This window comes from Buteo buteo, chromosome 13, assembly GCF_964188355.1.
Source record: "Buteo buteo chromosome 13, bButBut1.hap1.1, whole genome shotgun sequence".
Lineage (NCBI taxonomy): Eukaryota > Metazoa > Chordata > Aves > Accipitriformes > Accipitridae > Buteo > Buteo buteo.
Genome location: NC_134183.1, coordinates 31,789,354 through 31,814,891, shown reverse-complemented (window position 1 = coordinate 31,814,891; position 25,538 = coordinate 31,789,354). Strand labels below are relative to the sequence as shown.

General features: G+C 38.4%; 1 protein-coding gene across 3 annotated transcripts in view; it reads left to right on the top strand.

Annotated features, from left to right (window-relative positions):
* The window catches only part of THSD4 (thrombospondin type 1 domain containing 4), a 334,612-nt gene extending 314,478 nt beyond the window's left edge, over positions 1-20,134 (top strand). For all 3 annotated transcript variants that reach the window (XM_075045410.1, XM_075045411.1, XM_075045412.1), the window contains 4 exons: positions 5,703-5,876; positions 9,149-9,328; positions 12,152-12,296; positions 13,706-20,134. In XM_075045410.1, the coding sequence (XP_074901511.1) occupies positions 5,703-5,876; positions 9,149-9,328; positions 12,152-12,296; positions 13,706-13,848 (642 nt within the window). In that variant the 3' untranslated portion in view covers positions 13,849-20,134. The remainder of the gene's footprint in view (positions 1-5,702; positions 5,877-9,148; positions 9,329-12,151; positions 12,297-13,705) is intronic.
* The last annotated feature ends 5,404 nt before the right edge of the window (positions 20,135-25,538 follow it).

Below are 25,538 nucleotides of genomic sequence, written 5' to 3'. Positions count from 1 at the left end.
CGTGCGTTTGTAGAAAAACAGCTTCCTGTCTCATAATTCTCTTAAGATGTTATGCTGCATTAAAAAGGTAGAGTTCCACCAAACTGCATCCATTAATCAGTAAAGCTGGTGAACCTTACTGAAGTTAGCAACAAAATTGGATTGATGGGAGCAGATAAGATTCTTGCAAACATTTTACATGACTGATTCTTTGACAGCTCTAGTTGCTGGAAAGTTTACTTCTCCTATGGGTCAGAATGGGAAACTGCATTCTCCTGATTTACAGCAAGGGGAGACTCATGGGTGTTTCCTTCCAGCTAACTGGAGCATTCCCCTCTTGCATTTTTGTTTATTCCTCATTGCCATCTCCTCTGTTCATTTGTTTCTCATTTTATGTTTAGAGCACACTTAGAAAAGAAGCCAAAATACAAACAATTCTTAGATGTTAATGAGATTCTGAGGCCAAAATAAAATCTTGGGAAGAAAGAAAAAATGCTGCACATCAGGGAACAAAATCAAAACAGATCAAACACATGCTCTGGATTTCACTCTTCATTAAAAGGATTAACAGCAATGCTTCTGTAATATCCTCCATTAGAGAACTGTAGCATGCTTCATAAAAATCAATGCTTTATTCCTCACAATCCTAAAGCATTACCTAACAGGTACAAGTGGGTTTGTTGACCACTCAGATATGGAACCACCAATGAATATTGTAGCTCACACTTGCCTTTCACTGTTTTTTATTTAAATCTGGATAGCTCACATAAAATCTCCTAGATCCTGAAAAAAAACAAGGGAAAAGAGAGCACCACGGAGCTTTTGCAGGTGTTTTGTTATTTTTGATTATCGCTGTTTATTTTCAGTATAAAAGGAAAACAAGATAAAATACCCCTTTCTATTGATTTCATGTGGGAATCATATGGAAATAAGAGTTTTGCATTCTTTGTGTATAAATTGGTAACTCACTTCATGATTTGCAATGAAACATATAACCAGGAGAGTTTTGAAGGAGACATTGATAGAAGGGCGGCCAGGACCTGTGGAGATTTCTGTTTCCTTCTCTAGACCTGGTCTCTCCTTGTCACAATTCAGCTGCTTGAGATGAAAATTAGCTTATATAAAAGTCTGCATGGCAGGGAGGAACCTTGCCAGCTAGGGGCCAGAGTATCCCAGTTACGTCAGCAGGGCAGGGGCAAACGAGAGTCCAGATTATCCGGCAAGATCACGGTGATGAGGCAGGTCCAAGGTCAAGCTGGGAAATCAATCCACAGCTCAGGTTGAGTGCCAGTAGCCAGGGTTAGACACAGCCCAGTGATCCTGGGGCAGGTCCACGGTAATGAGGCACGGTCAAGGTCAAGCTGGGAAGTGAGTCCAAGGGTGAGGGATCAACAAGGCCCATGGCCAGGCTGTGGCTGGGGACAGGCACATCTCTGATAAAGCTCAAGCGGGGACTGATGGTCCAGGGCTGAGGTTAGATGGAGACCCTGGGCCATAGGCAGGCGCGTGGGCAGAGGCCCCAGGTGAGACTGGTCAGGGCCAGTAAGGCATATTGGTGCGCTCAGGCCCTGAGAAGTCCTTACAGTTCCCAAGGGAAGTGATACTTATTTGTTGTGTGAGCCAGAATAGTGAAGAAGTCCGTTCCCTAATGTTACTTCAGAGAGCATGAGTAATATCTAAGTACCAACAGTGTTACCAATTACATGTAAAGAAAGTAACAATGCGTATGTAGAAGCAATCATGTTCCAGCTGAAGCGTCCAAAAATTCTAAGACCATATTTCAAAACTTTTGTTACCTTGGAAGTGTACCATGGATCTGCTAGACTAAATACAGGGATAGTTTGACTTCTGATCCAGTACCTACTATATGCATAGATGCACTCTAAAGGGAAATAATTTAAATCCAGATATCAGAAAGTGTTTTGGCAATACATAAGGATATTTCTGTGTTTCTGACTACATTCCCCCCCCCTTTTTTTTTTTACTTTTTTTTTTTTTTTTAACAAATCAAGGCTGCTCTCAACAGTTTTATGTCCTTTGAAAATCTGCTCCTAGTCTTGGAACTGCAGCAGAAGTGAGGTTCTGAAATACAATTCTTAGTCTATTATTGGGAAAACAAAGGTTATATAATCCTTCTAAAATCCCTTCTGAAAGGGATTTTGTCAGAGTAGGTCAAACAATGCTAAAGGGTTTCATGAATGTGTTTCATTTTTATCTTCATTTTTATTTTTTGCAGTAGTGTAACATTAGGAGGATGATTCATAAAAAACTTTACTATCTTGTGGAGAGTAATTAAGATGATGAAGGTTGAAGTGTGGTAGACAGAAATCCTGCAAAATGGGGATGTTTTACCAGAACTCAATTGGTTGTTGTTTAAAAATTTAATTAAGGCTAGCAATGATGCTGAGACCTGGGAGAAAGGACCTTCGAGGTAGATTTCCTGCTGCCTCTTTCTTGTGGTCTGTTGCCCCAGTAATGAGTAGGGCTGGCCATTAGTGAAAGGGAACTGGCACTGTTAAAGGGTTTTTTTGCTCTACCATGCCCTGTGGCTGTGACAAAAATTCAGGCTTCCACTTGCAGTTTTCCAAGTTTGCAGGAACTAGCCTTATTTTCCTGCACTGCTGTTACAGTTGTTTTCTGACAACTATCAGAGCACTGGATTAGGGGTGGGTTTTTATTTTTAGTTTTTAATGGGAATGGAAAGCTTCTGAAACTGAACTCATGAGGGAAGGACCTCAGGAAGAGGAGAAATGGCAGACTCCTTAAATCTAGGGAGGGTGTTCCACAGACTAAGGTTTCTGAGGAATTTCTGCCAATTAAAACAAGACAGTGAAACAAAATATCTTTAATAATAGGACCAGAACAGAGAAGTTGCAGCTTGTGAAAGTTCCTCATGCCATACAATGTTATGTTATGGCAGTTACTATGTATTTAATGCAACAAATCAATGGCACAGAATTGAAAGTAGTGGGTGTGTCAGTTGTGAAAACCAAAGGGAGAGGATTCATTATCCAAACACTCCCTATTCTCTGCCTTGGGCTTTGGAAATCATGGCTTTCACATGGAAGATTTTTACTGAAAGGAAGAAAAAAACATGAAAAACCAAATACTTAATGCAGAAACATTCAGGTTTAAGTTTGCTTTGTAAATCCTTTGAGGGTAGTTAATCTGTAGTAAAATCTTGCAGCAGAGGGTGGGACAACCCTATACCTTCCCATTTGGTATTTCCTTTGTTATTTGATATGTAAGCCTAGTTCATGCATAATCATTTAAAACATAAGACTATGGAGATTTTCTGGATGACTTTGTAGACTAAACTTGTTCCCAGCTCTGGCTTGCAAAGGAGAAAAGCAAATTAGATTGTCAAATGAAAATTAGTTAGAAATAAGAAAAGTATTTGCAGAGTATATGCATAGTTCTCTATGCATAATATAATTGAACATGCTTGCCGAGGATAAAATATGAACAACCACAAAATTTATTTCTGTACAGTGGATTTGAAAAGTAGCCATCTTATGGGGCTCAGTTAAACAGTCAGTTTACCTAGGAGTGGACTGTTTGAAATGGGTTTAGTTTAGTTTAGTTTTAGTTCACATGAATGGGAAAATGCTCACTAGTAGCACAATTTACATCAAGATTTTGCCAGTTTACTTTGAACAGACCTCTTTAGGCATCAGATCTGGTTTGCTGAGGAGATTAAGTATATTTTACATATCTGTGTGAAAGTGGAAAATTTCGTTGTGCACCACCAACAAAAAAGGTTTATTATGTTACTTACAGGCATCATTTAAGCGAAACTTAATTATTTGATCTTGCAGATGGAGGAAGAAACCATTTCAAACTGAAATGAGCAGTTTTTTCCTATTTCTGTGGAGTACATAAGCATCTCTTTAAATTCTGAATTTCTAGTTATACCAAATTGTATTTTGTTTGTTAAAAAAATGACTTGTAAAAAGTTAAATCACTTTTTTAGTTTTCTGGCGATTCCATTTCAGTAAAACTTTGCCCTTCTGTTTGAACATCTTGTGAAGGAAGCTAACTTGCTGATAGGAAAAATGTTTTTCTATACTGTATCTGTGGAATAAATATAACGTGGCTACATGTTTCACATGAATAACCAGTATTCTTCAGTGCAAGTGAGTGAAGAGTAGTTTGCAACCAATTGTACGTTCAGTCACTGGTCTCTCTTTTCAGAAGATGGATGACTGTATTAGTTAAACCCGTTATTAATCAAGCTACTGGTCAACTCTGTGTCTCATTACCAGTTCTCTGAATCATTCTTACTTTTTTTCAATAAAATTTAAAAAAAAAATTCCAATACAGAGTTACATTTATTCACAAGGAATGTACTGTTCATTGTGGAAGTAATAGTTTCTCCTAACTAGTTACATTGTATGTTAAGAATAAAATCTGAAATGTCAATCAAATGCATCTTTTTCTCCCATATACTACATACTTATTTGTGGTTTTCTTTGCATGTGTAATATAATTGGGTTTAATTGTTTAAATTCAATTATATACATATCTTTCAGCATGCTGCACGTGCAGGTTTTTTTTATTTTAATGGTCTAGACATGAAATGCCAAATGCCTTTTAAAAGCAAAAGAAAGAAAGGGAAGATTAAGAAAGAACTGAGCAACAAAACCCCAGTCTAACACAAGAATTGATTATTTCCCTGGCAAGTTTCTGTTTCTTAAATGTCAATAGTTTGATGCTGCCTAGAACAGTGGAATGTTGGAGACTTTCCCACTGAAGTAGATGAAACGACCAAACTGTAATGGCACAAGTGGAATTTATCCTGCATGATTTATGGATGACATGTATACTATATCTGAATATGTGACATAAGAATCTGCATATCACTATTTATCAAGAGCTTTCAGAATTTAGCAGTGATAATCTGAGAATGGTGAATGTTAGTTACTGGGAAGTCATATAATTGGAAAGCAACATTGAATTTACATAAGCTTCTACATTCACCTCTTCTGCTAATTAACGCTTCTGCTAAGAAACTAATTAACAACTTACACTTGAAACAGGCTGGGCAATAATTAGTGGTAGTTACAATTATTTGCTGAGGCTTTACCTGAATCTTTTGAAAGCACCTGTCAAAAAAATTTTATCTTTTTCTACTTTATTGTGCTCTCATACTCTGTCAACTCATTATATGGAAAAGTTCGAGGACGCACTTTGCAGTCATTTTACTACCAAAGCCACAGCCCTCAGAGTCTTCCTAGCCCTAGCCTTGTCCTTTTAACCAGTGTAAGAGTTCACCTGGCTGACAGCTTGAAGGGTCAGAGCAGAAACTCCTAGAACAATGCAAAGGCTGAAATATGACTGCTGTCTGAAAAGCTGCTTATTGAAATTATCCCTTCTCAGATCTGTTAATTGGTATGCAAAAAGATGAATAAAATGAAAACTGAAAGAATTTACAGACAGGAAGAAGGAAGGAGAAGTAAGAAAGCTAATTAAAAGCTATAAAAAACCAGATTTCTTTCTTCCCGAATCCTTCAGTTTCTTTCATTTGTGACTGTAAAGGACAGGTACTACTTGTAGTGTATTCAAAAGTATGAAACTGTAAGATAATTTGCTACAGCTGAATTACAAGTTAAAATAATTGACTTCGCATAAATCATTTACTTTTCTTGATTGTTGCTTCTCCTCATTTCATTGTGTGGTCTGGAGGATGGACTAGTGAACGTGTTCTGTCTTTTTCTCCCCAGTGTTCTGCGGAATGTGGTGATGGAGTCCGTACGCGTTCAGTGGTTTGTATGACGAACCATGTCAGCAGTTTGCCTCTGGAAGGCTGTGGCAATAACAGACCCTCTGAAACGACTCCCTGTAATAATGGACCCTGTGCTGGTAAAGTGGAGTGGTTTGCTGGGGGCTGGACACAAGTAAGCTCTATATCGAACATAAGTATTTATTTTCTGCTGGTATTTTAATTTTAAAAAATGTATTTTTGTGCGATGAAGATGTGTGCTGTAAGGTATTTCTACATCTCTGTGGAATATTTGGATATTTTTTTTCTCTATTTTGCTGAGTTGATGTTCAATACTTTTCAGCACCTGCTGGTTTTTCACTTCGATGAAAATTAGATTTTGTTCTTCTCTTCGTCTGTACCTTCATTTTTATTTGTCATCTACTGACACGGTGTATTTATAAAATGAAAGATAACAGAAAGCTGCTTAGCATATTCAGGTGAATGCTAAAGCAACAGATTCTCACCTTTTAAAGTAGAGCATTTGTGATCATGCATATCTGCAGGGAGATAGATATATTGATACATAGATATATACAGGGAATTTCCAAAAGATAAATAAGACAAAAAAGAATGGCTAAACCTAAAAGTTGGCTTCGGTACTGTTGTGTTGAAATTCATGATAATAGATGAAAAGAACAAAATTTGGTTAGCGGCCTGTATCCTGATGCTCTTTCCTCAAGGTAAACTCTTCCCTTGATCCACATCTCAATAGTCCTTGTCTTCTAAATAAACATTTCTGCTGTCAGGAACAAAGACATTTCAGAAGCTGTCAGCGGCTGCCCAGACATTTACATCCCTTTGCGTAGGCTCTCATACAGCCTAGAGAGCCTTTTGGACTGCTGGTACCAGCACTTCATGGAGTTCTTAGGGAAAAGTGTCTGGGCTGTGCTGTTAACTCACTGCATTTCAGATTCCAGGTGATAAGGAGTTGGAAATTAAACTGGTACAGCTGAGATGGAGATTACAGGGCTACTACTATGCTAATGCTTTCGAGTGTAAGTGATAATTATTTGTACTGTGTAGGAGTAATAACAAAATCATATTTAAAACATACTTAGCTGCAGTTCTAGTAACAGATAAAAATCTGGGTTACTCACACCACTCAGTGCAGGTGAATAGGAACTTTGTATCCATTCTTGCTACCACAGAGAGAAGCATTCAGTAAAGTCATCCTAACTCTCCCCATTCTGTTGAGAATAAGAAAGTTTCCATCCTTTACAATTTCATGTTCTTTTAAGCTAATTCACCTTCTTTCTTTGCATGAGATTGAATTGTTTGATGCATACCAAGGGTACAAAGTCTTTTCTGTATGTTATCTAAAAGAAGTATCTGACAGGCAAATCCTGACTTCTAAATACCAAAATGAAAGCAGGCAGTAGACCAGAGCAGGAAGGAGCACTGGTGGATGACCTTATGTATTATACTCTGCTAGAGCTAAGGCTGAATGTTAAGATGCTGTCTTTTGGATGAACCATTAAAAGAGAGCAGTGACAGAGATGCTCAGTGTTAAAGGAAGCACAGTTACGTTATTTCCTGTAGAATTTATTTGGGTGGGTTCATCTCAAGGTTCTTCATTCAGCTCAAGGTTTTCGTGGGTATCTCGTAAAGGGATCATAAATTCCACCCAAAATATAAACAAAGTCGCCACTTTTAATAACATTTGATTGGTTTAGGCTAGAAAAATCCTTTGAAAATCATAGTCCTTTACGCAACGTAGAAACCAATGTGTTGCTGGAATCATTTTCTAAAAACCTTTTTACAAGTGCCAGGAACAGTACTGTGTGTGTATTTAACCTTTAAATGGGCAGTAAGAGTCCATGTGAGTCAAATTTGCTTTTCAGAACTGGAACCAGCACTGTATCAGATAGATACTTGCAAACATGAAAAGAACACCCTGACAGATCAAGGCATTTTCTAAAAACCACACAGAATGTGGGGTTTGCAAAGCTGCAAAACTGTGCTCTAACCTTATAACCCTCAAAGGTTCAGTGCAGTGCATACAATCCTGCTTCAGCAGAAGCAGTATCACTGTTTACGGAGAAAGTAAGTTATGCTTCTCTTCTTATTAGAAAAATAAATACCAGTTTCTTTGTGTAGCTACAGGTAAAACTACACTTTTAGATTTCTTCAAAAGCCTGACACTTACAGTCATATGTCATCTTCTTCATAAAAATAATTAGAAATATGTTTTGAGTCTGTGGTACCACGTGGAATAAAAGTTCAGAGAAGTACAGTTTTAACTGCTTTTCCTGGTTTTGGCTGGGATAAAGTTAATTGTCTTCATAGTAGCTGGTACAGTGTTATGTTTTGGGTTCAGTATGAGAAGAATGTTGATAACACACTGATGTTTTCAGTTGGTGCTAAGTAGTGTTTAGACCAAGTCAAGGGTTTTTCAGCTTCTCGTGCCCAGCCAGCAAGAAGGCTGGAGAGGCACAAGAAGTTGGGAGGGTACACAGCCAGGACAGCTGACCCAAAATGGCCAAAGGGGTATTCCGTACCATGTGACGTCATGCCCAGTATATAAACTGGGGGGAGTGGGGGTGGGGGGAATTGCTGCTTGCGGACTAACTGGGCATCAGGTCAGCAGGCAGTGAGCAACTGCATTGTGCATCACTTGTTTTATATATTCTAATTATTTTATTATTACTATTATTGTAATTTTATTATTGTTATTATCATTATAAGTTTCTTCCTTTCTGTTCTACTAAACTGTTCTTATCTCAACCCACGAGTTTTACCTTTTTTTTTCTGATTCTCTCCCCCATCCCACTGGGTGGGGTGAAGTGAGTGAGCGGCTGCATGGTGCTTAATTACCAGCTGGGGTTAAACTGCAACACTGCTGTAACCATTTTTAAGGTTAAAAATTAAATACGTAGTACCTGACCCTTATAGTCATTAGTCACTTGATTAATTAAGTCATTACTATATCCTTCAGCATTTTCTTGTCCTGGTTCCTAGCTGGGACTGCTGGCTACTATGTTAGTACTACATAAAAATGATAATAACCAAAGGTTTATCTAGGCTACTATTCTGGTTCTGAGAGATAAAAACCCTACTGTAGAAACTTAATGAATACTTTACCCTTTTCCTTTCTCTTTAAATCATACATATGCCAGTGATGGAAGGAAAGATACAGTTCATTTTACTGAGGAAAGAACGTGGAAAAGAAATGGATTTTTGATGTTAGTGTCTAGGTATGTGTCCAAGAATAGGGAATAATCAAAACTTTACAAATTTTCCTGTTTGAATATTCATTTAAAATGCAAGTATATGTGTGTGTGTATGTGTGAGTGTTGTTCTATTTCAGAAACAAATAACATGGAGAAACATGTTACTTTGGAAACAAGTTGAAGGACATAAGTAGAATAACAAATTCCACCACGTTTTTTTTGTTGTCTGATACAGTGCTCTACTGAATGTGGCAGTGGATCTCAACAGAGAGAAGTCATTTGTGTTAGGAAAACTGAAGGTAATTTTGATGTTTTGAACCCTTATGAATGTTCATATTTGGAAAAACCTCCCAGTCAGCAATCCTGCTACCTCAAACCCTGTGGATCTAAGTGGTTTCATACAGAATGGAGCACAGTAAGTCTATCACACTTTTCTATATCTAGTTTTGTTTGATACATCTTTTTCCATGTATATTGAAAGGGAACACCATTTGGATAAAACTGTTAATCATGAAATTGACTTAATCTTGCACAGGAACAATACTAAAAAGAAAGCATACTCTCTTATACCTAGTGGAACTTAGGAAAGTTAGGAAGTATCTTGACCAGAAAGAGACACTGCATAGTTGTCTTTTCATCACTGATCTCTTCTTCCAAGAATCTTCCTGTTTTATAAAGTTGGTTTGCCCCTTAATGGGACTATGTAGTGCATTTAGAAGTTCTTTTCAGGCCTCTAGTTTCATTACAATTAGGGAGCATTTAATAATGAATGAGGGATGTATTCGGTTTTTAAAGTCAGTTTTACCATAATATTTTACTGTAAACTCTTCCCTCTAATACTTAAAACTTTACTGAGAGAAAACTTACTGTAGAGCTTCATGTATCTTCAGTTTCCCCTGGAAGTGGGTAAGCTAAATTCACCAGTGCCACAAAATCCTTTGGTTTCATCTATCTTTCCATCATTTCCTATACCTGACAAAGCTTATTGGATTTTTACAAAAAAATCAACATTTTTCTCCTAAATGAAAATCAGAAAGTCCATTGTCATCTTGGAGTGAAAAATGGTGTGAAAACTACTAAGATGACATCATATCTAATGCAGTAACTTACACCTTTCCTTGAGCCTTAAATCAAACTCAGAATGACAGCTCTGAAATGTGGAAGCGCCTCAGATGCCTTCTGTTTGAGTTCCCTTAGTCAGGAACCTTTGGAAATACCTCATCCACATGACATGAGAGAGAAATTATTTTGGTTTTCTCTTTTACTAAATGCTCAGTTATTTGACTCGCCTACTGGCAGCACTAGAAAGCAGAAAAGAAGGTAGAATGGTTTTAACAAAATAAGTCAGCTGAAGGGAATCCTGATTTTTCTTCCTTAATTGTAGGTAAAGATGTTTATTTGGAAACAACATCCAAGTTAGGCTCATAATAAAGCCGAGTAGATTGAAGTATGTTCTTTCACGTTGCTGGAAATTCTTTGGATTCTTTACTGAGCTATTTACTAAGTTATTTAACCTAAACTAACCCTTTAGCAAACCTGTTTTCAAATGTGAACCTGCAGGTGTGTAGCCACAACAGATACAGCTGTCCACATCCATAGAATGCGGCAGATAGATTCCTTCTGAAAGTGAAAATAAATGCTCTCTTTGGCAGGCACAGAAGAAACAAGGTGCTAAGACTCAGAATCGGACAGTTATTTTAGAGATCCCTAGTTACTGTTTAAGTCCCTACTTTCTAAGAAGTGGTGTCTAAAAATCCTTAAAGTTCTAAGCCTTTGTGACCATCTTCACTGTAGGAACAAATACATATGCTAGCTGAGGTTTCACAAGATCATACTCTTAAGTGTTTTTCAATTCTCCTTCTGATATTGTTACTGTTATCAACAGAGTATGTGGTCTTTCTTACTGTGAGACCTGAAGAGAAAGGATTATGGGGTTAGCTGTGAGCAGAATAGCTGGTTCAAAGGCCCTGTACTAGCTTTTGAACCTGTCCATATCTTTAGCAGACTTTTTAATACGACCTAGTATAAATGGTGTGGCCTCTCAGTCATGGAGATTAAATGTCTGGCTAATGCAGAATGCTGGCTTTTGTGTAGTGTGTTGTATGTAACATCTAAATTCTGTCTTTGTTCCATTTTAAGTCCTTAAGATCTCTACAAACCTGAACTTATTGTCGGATGTGGGATAATTACAATATTCTATACAGGCATGTAATGAGTAATTATACAAAAACCGCAAGTGTTCCATTACTGTCTCCAGGGGGCTGTGTCTTTTCTAAAGTGGAAAAAGGTTGTACTTAAAGATGAAAGAGCAATTTAAGAATACGTTATTGAGAATATTTTAGTTAGTTTGCTACAATGTGATTTTATGATAGCGATAAGTTGGTTTTGCAGTGTTAGAAAAAGAAATAATTGTGCCAAAAAAGTCAGAAAGGAAACATTCTTAGTAGTTTGGGGCTATTAAGGTTTTAATCATTAGAAATGACACAGTTTTAATTAAGTTTGTGAGCATTTAGGTCAAATTGGACAGTGAGCCAGATCTCAAAGACCTCACTCAGGCAAAATTCTTGAAGTCAACAGGGGATTTGCTTCAGTATGGGCAGAAATGTGTAATAATTGGCTTTAAAAATACCATGACAAGCAAGTACAAAAGTCTCTGGCTTCATAACAGACTTTGAAGGAGCACAGAAATATTTTCTTTAGAAATTCAAAGAAACCTATGCTTAGTAAAATTGTTGTGCTGCAAGAAGTGAAGAATAATTGAGTGCTAGAAAAAAGACAATTAAAATTATTCCTGATTGTATATAAATGGAGGCAAGAGAGTAGTGCAGTCAAGTAGTAAAGTTCAGTGCAGGTAGTTCTTAAAGTAAGAAACATGAATGCTGTGGAAAGAGTAGATTTGGGAGATATGTATAAATAATCAGAGAAGAACAAGACTAATTAGACGAGCAAGAAGCTAACTAATAAATTCAGAAAGGGAAATATTCTTTCAGTTACGCAGTGTCTACCATGTTTACTTGTCCAGTTGTTGCCCCTGTGGTCAAAAATGTTTTTGAACCTTTAATGAAATTGCACCTGTATGTTAGGGACTTTATAGTTGGAGAACAAAAAGCAACAGAAGTGGTGAAGTTGATAAAAGGCTACAGCAATACCTGGGTCTGGCTTCAAGGTTCCCATTTTTTTTCTTTTTGTATTTGCACATCTCATATGGTCTTCATGAACTTCAGCTTTTGTGTTCCAGTGTTCCAAATCCTGTGAAGGAGGATTTCGGGTTCGAGAGGTACGGTGTCTATCAGATGACATGACAGCCAGTACTCAGTGTGATCCACAGCTTAAACCTGAAGAAAAAGAACCATGTAACACACAAGATTGTATCCCTGAAATAGGTAAGGAAGAGGAAGCTTCTGTTTTAACTCCATCTAGTGGAGAAAGTATTTAATAATTTTGTAGAGGTTTTAGAGTATATTTTCTTTATCAAGTTCAGGGTTTTATTTTTAAACAAAATACAGCTCTTCTCTATGGTGTAAAAGTAGGTTTTCATTTCTGATGAAAAACGTTTTCCTTGTAACATGTAAGAAACTGGCTTACTTTTAAGGTTGCTGAGAATGTGAGAAATCTGCTTCTGTGAAAATGGTACATATAGGGTGGTTTTATGCAGCCTCTTTGCCAAGAGAAACCTTTGAGAATGCAGTCTTTAAAACAAAAAAAGGATCATGTGTGATATACTGTATTTGGTAACAGGTTCTGTAAGACCCAATAACGTTAAACTAAGACATTAAAGGCAATTAAGCAATTTCCTTTTATATATAGTAAATATACACATATACATAATTTGGCATTGGAATTAGTCATTCATCTCATACAGACTTGATTTTAATAGTAATGAGAATGACTAAGGAAAGGAAGATGCAAGTATTTAGAACCAGTTTTAACTCTTACATACTACAACAATTTTCATTTGAGAATTATTCTTCAACATAATTTAAGATAACTATATAAAAACCCGGTATACCAATATTATTAAAAAGTTTTTATTGTATTTGTGTTGGTTTTCTTTATTTAAAACAGATTGGTACAGCATTGCTCATTTTTACATCTGTTATTAGTGTTGTTGTCATTCAGTCTTTTTCTTAACACCTCAGTTTCTGTGATTACATACTTGATCATATGAAAATTGTAGTTGTCACTTAAAAGAGTATTTCTAACCCTGTTGGTTGTAAAGGAAAACTTCAAAATGTGAACAAACCACATCCTAACAGCTTAGAAAAATGGGAAATGTTAAGTACATGATTTTTTGTCTTTTTTAATCTAGTTATTTTAAACCATTTGTAAGGAGGGAGATGGTTTACTATTTTCCAGTATTTAGATTCGTCAGTACTTGAAAATAACATTTGCGGGTTCTGGTGCCATCTGTACACTGCCACAAGAGATTAGTTCCTGGGAAGCTAAAAATGAAGTGGATGGGTACCTGAGTGAAGAATACTTTCCTATCAGCTTTATTCAAGACAAATTTTGTGTTTAAAAAAACCAGCAACAACACCTCCCCCTTCCCCCCAACCCACAACAGTGTAAATGGGGATAGGTACATTTCTTCCACAGTTTTATTTATCTTTATATTAAATGTAGAAAATCCCGAATAATCTAACTTATTTGCATAGGTAGCCTATTCTAACCTGACAATGAATGTTTAAATACAGGTCCAAGGGATTTTACATGATAAAAAGAAAGGGGATTGGTTATTTGTTGCTCTAATACTGTTTTCTTCAGTTTCTTCTCTCTCCCTTTTTCTCCACAGATGAGAACTGCAAAGATAAATACTACAATTGCAATGTGGTGGTTCAGGCCCGGCTCTGTGTCTACACCTATTACAAAACAGCCTGTTGTGCATCCTGTACACGCGTGGCAAACAGACAGTCGGGGTTTCTAGGACGTAGATAACAAATACTCTTCGACTTAAAGCGGCAATGTCAGTCTTTGGATGGAGCTTGAACAGAGTTACTGTTTTGACTACAGCAGGTTTTAGCTTCTTAGAGATGTTCTTTTATATTGCTGAGTACATCAAGACTATGGTTAAATCTCACACCCTTTCAGTTACAGTTATTGTGCAGTTAACTTCTTTAAAATGTTTGTTGTGAAACCATGATCTTTCTAAAGCATTAATTTTTAATGATACTATTCTTTGCACCTGCTCATCAGATAATTATTTAAAGAACATACCAGCCATAGTATTGTGAAATTAATGAAAACTAAATCAATCACAGGCAACTACTGGAGATATTTGACCAGTATGGATGCAGCTGCTGCATTATTTTCTGAGTGCTTACTCTTACTCGGTATTTTGGACTGCCTTAAATTAGATGACTAAATCAATGAAACATGGACATGAGAAAAATTACTTCACAAAGAACCAGACACTTGAAGACCCATTTATCATCACTATCTTAGCACTCGAACGTATATTTTAATTACTTCAGTCCATTCATAATAAATTAGAGTCACTGTTAAGCTCTCTCAGTTGTACTTTGAACTAACTTCCTGTCCTCAGGCAGCAAACATATATACACTTGACTGCCAAAAAGTGCCTTTATATTTAATTCATAAACTCTTGAAGTTACACTTTTGTAATTTTGTATGGATTTTAAAATATATTACCTACCAGAGTGCCACTAGTATCTAGCCTTTTAAGTCTTTAACAACTGCAGCTGTCAGTGAGACAGATTTACCAGAAAGGTGAAGAGCCTTTGCTGGTATAAAAAAAGTGATTGTTGCCATTGGCAAGGTCTCTTTCCTGTAGGGCAGTTATTTCAGTGAACTGGTATCTTGCCTAATGTCTTGTCTCTGCACTATTGCTTAACAACTACCGTACCAAAGTACTTTGTCCAGACCTAGTCTGGCTATGTCACCAGTTTCTGAAACAACCACCAAAGGATGCAGGCCTCTGTGCTTTATAGTAGTCTGTTACTCTTAGTATCAGGCAGCAGTATGAGTGTAGTAGCTGAGTATCTGTAAAAAGGAGATCTTAGCTATTGACATTCTTCAGGTTTTGATCAGTTATTACAACATACTTGTCTTTCTTTAGTCGATGTTTCATCCCGCAGATCTGTTCATACCACTCCTTTTCTACTACTCAAGAAAGACTCCAGACTTAGAGCTGAATTTAGGTGGTGATTTTTCATTTCTGCAATTACTGTACTCAACCCCGGGACTTGCTAAAGGCAAATAGAATGTGCTATGCAGTGCAGATGAAAGCTTTTGCATAATCTGCACATTCTCTAGCCTTTACCTGAGAGGTCTTTCAAATGTGTAAATAAGGCTGAGGGAAAAAAATGAACACCTCTGCTTATTCAGCTGTTTATTACAGCATATTGCTTGTAAATTAGTGATAACCAACTGTGCATCTATTTCTAAGGTGCCTGTTGTCTGAGTTGAAAAACAGTTTTAATAATCTATGTTAAGTCACTCCCAGTGATGTGATCCAACAGTGATTAAGGTGTCCTGCTACTGATGAAGAGCCATGTTTGAGCCTCATTGTGTATTCTTTTCTTCTTACTGCTTTGGTGGAGAGGATGTGGAAGAGAGAATGGGTTGCTGAGTGTGGTACTAGTCACATCAGTTCGTGTGCTGGAAGCCACCAGAAGGTGGAATTCCTGTAGGCTAAAAGCTGCCTTGGATTAAGACAAACCTTAGATTTTTTGATTCAGTCACTTGTGAAAAATATATTTGGACATGATGAACTACTACTGTTTGGCTAAGTGAAATGAAGAAGTGTTTTCCCTAAAATTTGAAGTTACTCTTTGTGACTATAAACTAATAATGTCATTGGCTGTTTCTGTACACCTTGGTTTGGGCTTTTTCTCTGTAATCAATTGATACAAAGCTGTTAGAAACAGAAGTGCTAATTAGAAAACCTTTCATTTGAGTTCATGAATCTTTCACAACCCTATTCCCCCGCATTATGAAGATTTATCCATGAAGATAACTTACAGATTTGTGATCATACTATATTCCTTAGATTCTTGACCAAAGAGTGGTATGGAGAAAGTGCAGCATAAACAACTCTGGAATCCACTATTTGTAAATACAGATTTTAATCTGGATATCTCATTGCAGCAAATCTTGACATACAGTATATAATTTTTGCTGTTGTCTCTTTTGTCCCAAGGAAGTGTATCCTGTCAGCTTGAGGGAAATACCTGTTCCACAAAAAGGCTTTCTGAAAACCACAAGGCGAATGAAATGCAGAGAGGTAATCAGGTTTGCAATCAGTTCATAGAAAATAACCTGCTCGCACACACTTTTGGCTGTGAGACAGTCAGTGACTCAGCATATAGACAGGTGATTCTGGTCTTTTATAAAATATGTTATTCTGCTCTGGAATATATGGCCATTGGGTTATTTTACAGAGATTATCATCTTGTAGGCTCCATTAAGCTGCCACTAAAGGAGCTAAATATCAAAGAATATATACATACACATAGCAATATAACCCTGTATTACACCTATATATAGGTATACAGCTTTGTGAATTGAACACAGTGAGTTATGGTTATACAATTTGTACTTTAGTAAAGGGACAGTTTTCATGTAGTGTTCGCTACATAGATCACTGGTCGGCCCGGACCAGGGAAAGAGACAGATAACACACACAGTGTGAGTGCCAACTTCCGCCTTTTATTGCGCAGTTAATTCCTTTTATACTAACAAGGGGAGGCGGGATTACAGGTACATCACAAGGCTGCGACTAACCCTCTAACCTTCCGTGACATCGCGAGATCTTCCGAACGCCGAACCCTACATTTTCAGATGTACCAGATAAAACACAAAAGATTGATTCATCTAATTAAACATCCAATGATAAGGAAACTGCCAGGATGTTGCTGAACTTAATCATTTATCATCTCTTCTTTTGTGTCAGCATAATCAAAATAGTTGTTCCTGCAAAATGAAGTAATGAACCCTTCTTTTCAGCACTTCAGTGTACTAATATTATTTACACAAAGTAAGTGCTATGCTAAGATTTCACCATCACACAAAGTGCACTTTTGAAATTGTGACTATAGGAAGTGTTTGTTTTAATAGAGCAGTGCACCAGTTTAGGATGATGCCTGCAAAGGGCCTGATTTTACTTTCACTGTAAATCAGAGGTGGCCTTAATGAATGCAGTAGACTTAAGAGCAGGTGTAGAACCAATGTAAGTAAGAAATGATGCAGGCTTCTGAGTTTGAATGCTTTAATTTCTTTTTCTGATATTTTAACATTGGTCAAAAGCCTGCAGAATGGTGGAAAAAAATGCTTCCTTGCCTTAAAGATTTTCACCTTACACAATCCAGTAAGACCAGAGTAAGTGTAGGAAGATTGCTGTAGATTGTTGATTTAAACAGTCTAAGCAGCCTAAGTGCTTATAGGGGTAAAATCAGCATACAGCTTTCATGTCTTGCAGACGTGCAGCTGGCCAAAATCAGCTTGATCCAGAGCAGGCTGTGTGTCTCAAAGTACTTTCCTTCTGGAATTGAGGACTGCTGGTGCAGTTGTTCCTCAAGTTATCAAGGGTCCATCAGGGTTTGCTAGCTCCTGCGCAATGTCAGATCCAAGCATATGTAGGTTGAATTGAGTATAGCACTTCCGTGCCAAGTTTGAGAGCCCTTACTAGCAGCACTGAATTCATGGGGTTCTCCCTTTCTCTCACTAGCTGAGAAAACTGAAGATGATGGCGTGGAAACATGAGGGTTGCTCCTGTGAGAATGACCTTTGTCTGACTTGGCCAGCAATGAGACAGAGTTAATATTTGCTTTAGTGTCTCTGACCTTCAGTCCCTAGGGCTCTGAATTAGAAAAGGGCTTGTTAGCAGGCAGTCAAGTGCTGGGGAGTGCAGTGCAGGAGACGGGTGTTCTTGCAAGCCTGCTGGCCTTGAAGTCCAGCTGTAGTGTATGCCCACTGGCTCGATGCAGGACTACCTCAGTATCCCTGCACAGGGAACTAGTGTCGTCCTCCTTACACACATAATCTATTTTCTTTTTTTCCCCAATACTTCAGCAAATGGAGAACTTTCTGCATGAATAAAGCAGTGTTTAACATTAATGTTGTTGGTTAGATCCCACTTTCATGACAATATGGTGTAGTTCAGAGCTTGTTTCTTTTATACAGAAAAAAAGCAACGTGTTGCAGAGCATGTTAAGTTAATGACATGTTAATGCAAAGACATATTTTACGTTACTTGTTCATAGACTTGATAAAAGTGGTCAGTATAGCTGTGACTCAAGTACATGAAACTCATAGAACAGAAGACCACATGGGGCAGCAGTATTGCCAGGACCTTGCTACTTACTTGTCTTATGTCTGAGTCCTAGAAGGCACCAATGGTTACCACTGAGGGAGGAAGGAGGTGGGTGCTGGAAACGGCTTATGGCTAGTAAAGGGGAGGTTATGCCTTCCTGAAGGAAATACTTTGCTTCCACTCTTTATAATCTATACCACCGTAAGTAGTAAAATGTGCTTTCCGGGGCTTTGCTTTTCTTCATCCTCATGCTGATGTGTCTCCCTTTTACACCCACAAGTGTCCTCCTCTTCCTCTTATCTCACCTCCCTCCTTTTGTCCTTTGGATGACAATATTCAATTTTGCCAGAATCACTCAAAATCCTGAACTGGCCATTTGGTTGGTAAGAATCTGTGTTAGAAATAAGTCCAGGTATTAAGAGAGCTATTTTCCTGCCAGTCCAGTGATATTTTTGTGCGTGGGGGTGTGTGTGTGTGTGTGTCCATGTTGGCTAGTTTTAATGCATAGTATTAAAGTACCTACTGAATTAATTCCTGTGCAATGAACCTGTGATTGAACAGCTGTTGAAGTATGTAGTGGCCCTTCATTCTCACATCTAACATCTATTGCATAAAAAAAAGAAAATTATCCTCTTCACACTCAGAAAGGAAAAACTGTGTGTCTACCTGGTTTTCTTGAAACTTACACTTACTGTCTTCAGCTTCTTAAGAGCTGTTCTGTCTATTGGGCAGATAATTCATGTACATGTCTGTAACTGGAACGCAAAACATGAAATTTTGAACACTGAAAAGAAAAATTCCTTTATTCCTAAGCTTACAGAGTGTGCTTGGGGGGGATACATTAGCTGTTGTTTAGAAAATGGAGTAAAATAATTATTTCTATATCAGAAATGAAAAATCATCGACTAAGCATTTTCAATATATTTTAAAGCAAACTTGTCATCATTATAACCTCTCAGTAATGTGGGTGAAATTCAGACCTGGTGAAAGGGAGAAAGTTCCATTTAGGAGAACTCACACCAGACCTGAACTCAGCTCTTTGCTTCTCAGCTTTTAGCAACCAGACAATTTTAAGAATGTGAGTTCCCAATCTTCTATATTCCTATTTACTATAATGGGTTATAGATATCTACCACTATATCTGGAGAGGAGGGGAGCTTAATTTTAAGAAATCATTGATCTTCCAGCAACAGTCTGTCATTGCTACTTGCCCTGAACTGTTTTGTCCATGGTGTGTTTGGGTCTCGTGAGACCAGTGGCCTTGGCAGGGGTTGGGTACGTAGGAGCTTGTGAAGTCCCATTGTAGTCACTCAGGATCTACATAGAGGATCAGGAAGGAATGGAGACAAAAGAAACCCTAACTTTTTTAATATGTATAAAATTGTCTACTTGACCCTCGTAATTGATTTTGGCAGAAGGATATACTTTATTATAACTTATTTTGTCATTATTTGTAAATACAAGATGTCTATGGGAAATATGTAATTCTGAGCTGTGTCTATGGAACAAGCCACTGCACCAAAATATTTCAAATATTTAGAATAGGCAGATTTTTTATTAAAAGGGACCTAATATGTATTTATTTGCATATACCATTCAAATTTTGTCCAGCTCTTTCATTATACTAACCCAGCTTTTTAGGGAATTTTATAGCACAGGTATTACATATATATTTTTGTATATATGTCATACTGTAAATCCATAATACAATTTTCTAAACTTTCTGATTAGCCAATTCCTTGAGTGAATTAAAGGGGGAGAGTAGAGGCAAATTGCTTTCTGACTCGTTCAGGAATATGTATCCATGGCAATGCACCTGAACCAGAACTGTACAGCATCCTTTTCATACTGTATACATTTTCTCTTTGATGAAAAAATGTTAACTATTTTTGTTTATGACTAATTTATTTTTTGTTATTGTGAAAAATAAAGTAATTCAAGATTAATTTATGTGACATGGTTTATTTCTTATTTGCTTGATTTGTTCTTCCAGAGTTTCTTGAGAATTAAGTACAGGCATCAGCAAGAGTATAACACACTAAGGGAATCCTTACTCAGATTTAGGAGGGGGCAAAATAAAATGATGTTGCAAAAGGCTGCAATAACCTGCGTTACAGCCTTGCAGAAGCGATAGCAACATCCCGATAGACTGCCCCGAAGATAATCACGCGTATGACACAGGGGAAGGGCGGCCATTTCCTGGTGGTCTGTCAGGGCCTGTGCGTTTCCTGTGCAGGTTTGCCCCCAGATATATTCCCTCATATAACTGTAGGGTAAAATTGCAGGATGAAGTTCTGCCACTTCCCCATGCAGACTCGGCAAAAGAATTGGTTTGTATTTTTGGGAAGTGGGACATAAACCCCCTGGAGCAGCAGCAGCTGCTATGCCTTGGTTGAGCTGGGATTCTGAGTTTTTGAATCTTGTAATTCTTCATTTGTAATTGCTTCTATTTTTGAGTTTGTGCATTACCAGTGAAAAATCAGCAATGTGACAGTAAAGTACTCTAAGCGTGGGTGCAGCTGAAGTGTGTTCATACCATAAAACGATGTCTTACACTGTAAAACAAGTATCCTGGGTGCTGAGGGAACGTGCAGGCTCTAGGCAGAGTTTCTCTTGGTAGCTGATGAAGGACCGTACTTTTTTTTCCGCACTCTGGCACAACCAGACCAGCACTATGGGCAGCTCATTACAAATTTCATTATAATTTTACTATAAACTGGTGAAATCTCAAGGGAGAAAAACAATACCTAAACCTTTTTGGAGATAACGTCATGTTATTTGACCTTTCATCTTTGCTGTTACGAGAAGTTCCGCGCAGTTCAAGACAAGTGGAAGTTACCAGTATTTGGAGTTAGCATTTTATTCCAAAATTCATAATTACGGGTGCGTTCACCAGATCAAACACACGTGACGTGCCCCGGGGACGCTTCGCGCCTGCGCGCTCGGAGGGGGGGGGGGAGGGGGGCGGTGAGGCACGCGCTGCTGCCGCGAAGCGCCGCCTCGTGCCTTTCGCGCTCAAAATCGCGGCTCTGCGGCGCGAGCCTGCTGCTTCCGGAGCGGGCGCGGGCGCGGGCGCGCTCTGCCGCGGCCGTTGGGCGGCCCCGCCCCGCGCTGAGGGGAGACTGGCCGCAGCCCCCGCGGCGGACGGAGCGAGCGCCCCGCCCCGCCCCGCGTATTCTGAGCGGGTTTACGGGGAGAGCGCTGGTCTCGGTGAAGCGGAACGTGGGTTCCCCCCCCCCCCCCCCCCCCCCCCCCCCTCCGCGGTCTGGAGGTGCGCACCGACAGGGCAAGCGCGGAACCAGCCTGGGCCTCCTTCCCCGCGGCTGCGGAGCAGGGCGCCGCGGGCGGGAAACCAGCGCTCGTTTCTCTTTCTGGGCTCTGCAGGTGCCGAGACTTGTGTCCGTAAGTGTTTAATAGACATAGGGTTTTTTTAAAAAAAAGTAGAACTTGAATTATTAAGCCATAAAATTTTAAGATAATAAACTCCTTGTTCTTCTCCCATGTGTTCTTTATGTTTAAACTAAAAATGCAATGTGAAATTAGGAGTCCTGTAGCAGATGCAGTACTCTTTTTTTTTTTTCCTCATCTTTGTTCAAAAGCGAGGTGGTCACGATACGTGTTGTAATTTGTCAGAGCCTTCAAGCCTGAGTAGCATGAGAAATATTTCATATTACCAGAGGCTGCCTGTTTCAGGCCACAAACTGAGTGGGTTCACTACTTTCCATGATTTGGGCGAAGAGTGGACCTGTCTAAATACAGAGGCTGTAGCCAGTTACATAAGCTGTGTGCAACCCTGCACTGGTTAATTGTTGAGTTCAAAATGCTCATCTTTAATGCCTGACTCCACAACCTATTCCCATGTTAAACTTTAATTTGTCAGTTCAGAATATTCTTATGTAGGCAGTCTTATGTAGCTATGGCTAGCCACATAGTCATAAAAGGAAATGGGAACCAAAGGAAACCATTATGGAGAGTTTATTGATGAGGTGAAATCAAAGAACTGCTCTTAAAAGAACCGAAAAACTTAATTTTGGCTCTCCACAGAGCATGTTCCAATGAGGAACAAAACCAGAAAAATCAGTGCTATCTTCCTGACCTATTTTCTAAAATAGCTAGGCTGGCCTGAGCATTAAGAATGAGCTGCCACCTTTGATTTGGTTGGTTTTGGTGGGGGTGTTTTGAGGTATATACACACAGAGAGAGAGAATGTGGCATAACACCTATCCACAAAAAAGTTAGAAGCTCTTCACAGAATGGTTGAAGTTGGAAGGCACCTCTGGAGACCATCTACTTTATCCCTCCTGCCCAAAGCAGGGTCAGCTACAGCAGGTTGCCCAGGGCAGTGTCCAGTCGGGTTTTGAATATCATCCAAAGGTGTTTTCTTACTTTCAGATGGAATTTCATGTTTGTTGTTCGGTGTGTGCCCATTGCCTCTTGTCCTGTCACTGCACACTCCTAAGAAGAGCCTGACTCCGTCGTCTTCAGTCCTTCCCATCAGGTATTTATACACATTGATAAGATCCCCCCCGAGCCTTCTCTTCTCCAGATTGAACAGTCCCGGCTCTCTCTGCCTCACTGTGTATGAGCAGTGCTCCAGTCCTTTAATCATCTTTGTAACCCTTCACTGGACTCCGTCTACTAAGTCCGTCTCTGTCTTGTACTCGGATAGATCCTTGTACTTAATTGATCCTGATGACCTATACCTTAATGCTCTAAGTGAGCCAACCAGGACACTGCACGCAAGATACTCTTCACTGTAAAGACATAATATAATCCAGCTAGTAGGAAACTGCACTTATTTTTGTGGTGTACCTAGCACAAGATTAAGTGATGAAAAAAGCATCTAAAATGAAGGCAGTAAATACACAAAAGATGTACTTAAATCATGCAGTTAACAGCCTGGTAAGTAAGTGCTGAAATCCTTCAGTTTTTTAGTCTCTCTGCCTTTTTTTTTTTTCTTTTTTTTTTTTTTTTGTTCTCTGACTGATTATGTGTTTCTCGTTATAAGTGGCCATATGCTAGCAGTCAAGGCTTTGGTTACAGATAATGAGATACACAACAATAATAATAGTTTTGACTTAAAAATTCCCAGAGGCCTTGTTAAAAACATGTAGATACCTCGTTTATGCTGTTTAAATCTTAAATGTTAAATTGTTTAACTGAGTTACTGTTCATCAACTATTACTTGTTGCCATATTATAAAATACAGTTTGTTGCAATTATATGTTAAACAGCTCATTTTTAGTAGATGGATGCTCAGAAGATTGAAGTGGATCTTACATTTTCACTATGTCAAGACACAAAATGAGAATTTTTTTGTTAAGGTCTGAAATTTGACCTTCTTCAGGAGTTGTACCCATACTGAAATGCCACTTCTCTTTGTTTTGAGCTTTTGTTTTCTGGTTTCCAAGGTGCTTTCTCCTTCACTGTATCAGCAGTCAGTCTCTTCCTGAGCAGTAGGTTTGATGCAAGTGAATAATTCTAATACGTTCCCAGAAGATGTCTCCTTTGGAATCCTGGTACTAGATTTGCTTTTGGTAGAAGTGAAGGGAAGTTCCATCCTTCTTGGTTTGCTGGTTTTGAAAATTCTTCTTCATTTACTAATTTGCATTTGTGTGAAACAACGTGAGAGGCTTTTATCAGGGGACTGGTTGCTGCTGGCTTCTGTGGGAGTTAACACTTGCAAACCTAAGTGCTGAACTTGTCTCTAATAGAGCTTTTCTTTCTACATACTTCTCTCAAGTAAGTTGAGAACACTTCTATGTTGAACTGACTCAGATCATTTATGTGCTAGATTGCTAAGGAAAATAAGACCTAAGTAAAATTGTATTAGACCTTTAATTCTGTTTTGACTGCCAGAAGAAAAACAGGCTCATTAACTCCAGTGGTTCTAAATAGCAAGGATTTTGTCTTTACCAGTGATTTGGAGGCATGGGCAAATTAAGTCTGGGTGATGTTAATGCTCCTTACCAAGAACAAATTACTATTCAGTAGAGCTTTTTGTCTCAATGTTTTTTCCATATGTAATTTATGAAAGAAGAGAGAAAAATGCTGTATGTATGTATCAACCCCTTATTATTATTACTCTTCTATTTTACTAGAAATTATGGATTTTTTAGAAATGTATGGATTTCTAAAAACTTAATGAATAATATGGAACAACTATAAGTGAAGACAGATATGCAATAAGTATAAGATGAACTTGGAACTGTCATCAGTGCTTCCAGTCAGTGGCTTCCACTGCTGAATGTGTGCCAGAAGGTGCTTTTTGCTCTGGAGACTTTTTAACTGGTTAGGGACGAATGTTCAGTCCTTACTGAAGTAGGGTGGATTCAGAGCATAACAGGTGAGAGTCTGGAGTGTTGGTTACTGTTGATGGTCTTCAGAAAGTTGAAGGGAAGTGCTTCATAGTTTCTTTCTCTGAACTATGAGGAATGTTGAGATTGGAACATGAGTTGTGTTGTCTTCAGCCAGATGAATTCTACAGTTGAAATGCCTGAGAAGATTTGATTGCAATCTTGAGATCCAAAGCCAAGATTTTGGTATAAAGTTGAAGCAGTTGCTGAGTGGAGGAGAGGAAATAAATGTCTGGCACAGCTTTGGGGACTGTAGATAATTTCCATTGATCTTCCCTTCATTGCACTGGGCTGTTTTATTTTGTTTGTTCTCTGTTACTCATTTTTGGTTGTGGTATATTAAAAGAAAAGTGAATATTTGAAGAAGGAAGACTCTGACTTTCAAAAGAGGAAAAATCCAATAGGGTACATCAGGAACCAAAAGTAAATTTACTCTAATATTAAAATAACTTTCATACTGCATTCCTACTTACTCATTGTGTAATTCTGAGTAAGGCATAGAAAAGTAAATATTTAAAGTGCACAAAATATGAAATTAATGTAATGCACCTGCACTGAAATTGCAATTACTAGGACATATGTACGCAAATGGATCAGAGAAGCATACCAGTAATTATCAAGAAAATCACATAGTGTGCTTTCAATTTAATTGGTGTCCAGTAACTGTAAGTTCATTAGTTGCTTTGCACCGGACTAACTGCATCATGGTTTAACCCCAGCCAGCAACTAAGCACCATGCAGCCACTCACTCACTCCGCCCTGGGGGGGGGAGAATCAGAAGGGTAAAAGTGAGAAAACTCGTGGGTTGAGATAAAGACAGTTTCATAGGTAAAGCAAAAGCCACACATGCAAGCAAAGCAAAACAAGGAATTCATTCAGCACTTCCCATGGGCAGGCAGGTGTTCAGCCATCTCCAGGAAAGCAGGGCTCCGTCGTGCCTAAAGGTGACTTGGGAAGACAAATGCCATCACTCTGACCATCCCCTCTTCGTTCTTCTT